The sequence below is a fragment of the Haliotis cracherodii genome, unplaced genomic scaffold, assembly GCF_022045235.1.
Source record: "Haliotis cracherodii isolate W230 unplaced genomic scaffold, xgHalCrac1.p SCAF_1, whole genome shotgun sequence".
NCBI lineage: Eukaryota > Metazoa > Mollusca > Gastropoda > Lepetellida > Haliotidae > Haliotis > Haliotis cracherodii.
The window spans coordinates 25284909-25289004 of NW_027266264.1; the positions used below are offsets into that span (position 1 = coordinate 25284909).

General features: G+C 48.0%; 1 protein-coding gene across 1 annotated transcript; it reads left to right on the forward strand.

The window, feature by feature from the left end:
• Positions 1 to 1586: 1586 nt before the first annotated feature.
• LOC139454948 (uncharacterized) lies at positions 1587 to 3521 on the forward strand. The gene is made up of 2 exons (XM_071236548.1): positions 1587 to 1640; positions 1761 to 3521. The coding sequence occupies exons 1-2, from the start codon at positions 1587 to 1589 to the stop codon at positions 3519 to 3521; spliced, it is 1815 nt and encodes a 604-aa protein (XP_071092649.1).
• The last annotated feature ends 575 nt before the right edge of the window (positions 3522 to 4096 follow it).

Genomic DNA, 4096 nt, shown 5'->3' on the forward strand with positions numbered 1-4096 from the left:
AGCGAACATTATATGGCTTATGCTTATGATCACGATTATATTAAGAATATATTAAGCAATAAACTTCAGTAATTAATGAGTGTGAGCTCTGGCGACCTTGACCCTGCTATATATATACACTCTGTTATATACACATGTCTGCTTCATTCATTACAGTACTTTGTGTTCGGGCTCACCGACTTTCACAGTCCCGCTTTGTAAGGAAATCCTCCACGTGCAGTCTCACACACAGACGCTGGCGGGCCATCCACGTACATTCTCTTGTAGATGCACTACGTGTTTATCAAGTACTGACATCAGAGACCATTATATGGTCTCTGCTGACATCAACGCCATTCATTCACAACAGCGAATACAATGATATTTGTCCAGCTTGAGATGCTGAACATTTCATAATTCTGCATACCAAATAATAAATAGTACTAAAACCTTTTTTTAAAATTATTTCATTACAACCACGTGGGCCGGTGTTTATTCTTCAAAGCACTGGTTTACCTGGCGCAGACATTTTATTTCCAGGCTACAGTGATGGACGCGGTATACCGCTGAGACAGCATCGTAAATCAGCATAATTGCCGCCCTGTTTGAAATACGGGTCAAAATAGGTCACCATTATCTCGCGGGTTTCGTAAGAGCCGATTAAAGCGGGTATTGGGTGTCAGGCTGTGATTGCTCAGGGTATCCGTCACTGATTTGCCTGGCTTTGACTTGAACATTCGCTGACTCATTAACTGTCAAGTTTAACGGCGACAAACAAATATGTCACTCGTTGACCTCATCATAGTTCTTTGGTACAAGCATCGAGTATACCAGGAACTGCATATATGGCTGTTGAGATGGCCTTGTGTTACACGAACCATCTAAACGTCATAATATGTGTTATTCTGTAAATGTGTGCATATGTAACATATGGTCACCATCGTATGTTCCTGTTGAATTCCAAAACAGTATGCGGTATGTAAGTCAATATGCATTGTTCTTTATTAACATGCGCACAGATATATAGGGTTGATCAAGGTACGACTGCACTGCGCATTATGTGAGCAATAACGTCCGCCGTTTAGCCAACGTTGTATTGTCGACTGAAACCAAAACATCCCCGTGTGCATTAAGTGAAATATAATCAACTAAGTGAAGAGAGTATTGGCTACCAGGGGGAAAAGTTACTCTATAGTCAGTTGAATGTATGTATAACATTGCTGTTGCAATGCTCTCTCTCTCTCTCTCTCTCTCTCTCTCTCTCTCTCTCTCTCTCTCTCTCTCTCTCTCTCTCTCAGGAGCCTTCCCCTACTCTCTCTCTCTCTCTCTCTCTCTCTCTCTCTCTCTCTCTCACACACACACACACACACACACACACACACACTTTCAAAGCTAATTCCCATAACCTTTATAAATCTGTTCCAACACGAATTCGTTACACCCAACCAAACTTGCGTTTCTACCCAATGTCTAACACCCCAACCTTTGACCTGCCAGATACCACGTGACTGCAACTACTGACATCACTCACATGCTGTATATTGTCAGTGTGTTGCGTAGCCTAGTTGCATATTTAGCCCATATGATAACCCACCAGTCATCCAGCTATGTCCCGAGACTGGGGCAACTACCAGTACACTTTCAGGAAATTCGGTCAACTGGCAATTACAGTGGCTATAATAATGTTGTTTGTGTGTACTTTATTAAGTTCGATCACTGGCGTCTACTGCATTCTGTGTGTTATGATGCACTGATCATATAAATCACTTTCTACTAAAAAGCACGTCGACCTTCCCCCACTACCACAACCACTACCACCACCATCACCACACAGTGCTGTCTCCACTACCCACACAGTAGCTCCACCACCACCACCACACAATGCTGTCTCCACTACCCACACAGTAGCTCCACCACCACCACCACACAATGCTGTCTCCACTACCCACACAGTAGCTCCACCACCACCACCACACAGTGCTGTCTCCACTACCCACACAGTAGCTCCACCACCACCACCACACAATGCTGTCTCCACTACCCACACAGTAGCTCCACCACCACCACCACACAGTGCTGTCTCCACTACCCACACAGTAGCTCCACCAACACCCCCACTACACAGTGCTGTCTCCACTACCCACACAGTAGATCCACCACCACCACCACACAGTGCTGTCTCCACTACCCACACAGTAGATCCAGCACCACCACACAATGCTGTCTCCACTACCCACAGAGTAGATCCAGCACCACCACACAGTGCTGTCTCCACTACCCACACAGTAGCTCCACCACCACCACCACACAGTGCTGTCTCCACTACCCACACGGTAGCTCCACCACCACCACACAATGCTGTCTCCACTACCCACACAGTAGATCCAGCACCACCACACAGTGCTGTCTCCACTACCCACACAGTAGCTCCACCACCACCACCACACAGTGCTGTCTCCACTACCCACACGGTAGCTCCACCACCACCACACAATGCTGTCTCCACTACCCACACAGTAGATCCACCACCACCACACAATGCTGTCTCCACTACCCACACAGTAGATCCACCACCACCACACAATGCTGTCTCCACTACCCACAGAGGAGCTCCACCACCACCACCACCCCCACACAATGTTGTCTCCACTACCCACACAGTAGCTCCACCACCACCACACAGTGATGTCTCCACTACCCACACAGTAGCTCCGCCACCACCACGCAGTGTTGTCTCCACTACCCACACAGTAGCTCCACCACCACCACACAATGCTGTCTCCACTACCCACACAGTAGCTCCACCACCACCACACAATGCTGTCTCCACTACCCACACAGTAGCTCCGCCACCACCACGCAGTGTTGTCTCCACTACCCACACAGTAGCTCCACCACCACCACACAATGCTGTCTCCACTACCCACACAGTAGCTCCACCACCACCACGCAGTGTTGTCTCCACTACCCACACAGTAGCTCCACCACCACCACACAATGCTGTCTCCACTACCCACACAGTAGCTCCGCCACCACCACGCAGTGTTGTCTCCACTACCCACACAGTAGCTCCACCACCACCACACAATGCTGTCTCCACTACCCACACAGTAGCTCCGCCACCACCACGCAGTGTTGTCTCCACTACCCACACAGTAGCTCCACCACCACCACACAATGCTGTCTCCACTACCCACACAGTAAATCCACCACCACACAATGCTGTCTCCACTACCCACACAGTAGCTCCACCACCACCACACAATGCTGTCTCCACTACCCACACAGTAAATCCACCACCACCACACAATGCTGTCTCCACTACCCACACAGTAGCTCCACCACCACACAATGCTGTCTCCACTACCCACACAGTAAATCCACCACCACACAATGCTGCTGTCTCCACTACCCACACAGTAGCCCCACCACCACCACACAGTGCTGTCTCCACTACCCACACAGTAGCTCCACCACCACCACACAGTGCTGTCTCCACTACCCACACAGCATCTATTCATCAGTCGTTTATAGAATTATAGAAACACGCATATCAAATATGTGATGCGTTTGATAGTTAACTTCTGTTACCCACTTACATTTATGTGTGTATATTTGTAATATATTGTCTTGATTTGTAGAAACACACTATGTGGTCCTTCATAAGGTGAGATAAAAAAAGGGGTTTAACGTCGCTTTCAAGATTATTACACTTCAACAGCGACATGAATGTTTGTGTCTGTGCGTGTGTGCGTGTGTGCGCGCGTGCGTATGTGTATATGTGCCGACTCATAACAGTTATAGTACTAGCACACTGAGATACCGTGCCGCAGTTTAACATGAATACCCCACTAATAAAACACATTATATTGACTCCAAGCCGACCAGTCCCCGTTTTATCCCCTTAATGCCGAGAAACAGGCAGGGTAACAACAAACACCATATCTTAACGTAGTTGGTTGTGACGCGGCCGAGGATCGAACCATCGACATTCCTCTCATCGGACAGGCTCTCTATCCACTAGACCATGGGATCGGTCTATGTCTTCATTAAAATGACATACTCAGAGTTATATACCCCTTGGGTTACGGACTGGAATATGCCCCCAGTAACCAAA

Bases quoted from the DNA above. Each gene is read 5' to 3' on its own strand.
- LOC139454948 (XM_071236548.1), top strand. From the start codon at position 1,587: ATGTCCCGAGACTGGGGCAACTACCAGTACACTTTCAGGAAATTCGGT. The intron at 1,641-1,760 runs GCAATTACAGTG...TCTACTAAAAAG, and splicing joins TCAGGAAATTCGGTCAACTG to CACGTCGACCTTCCCCCACT.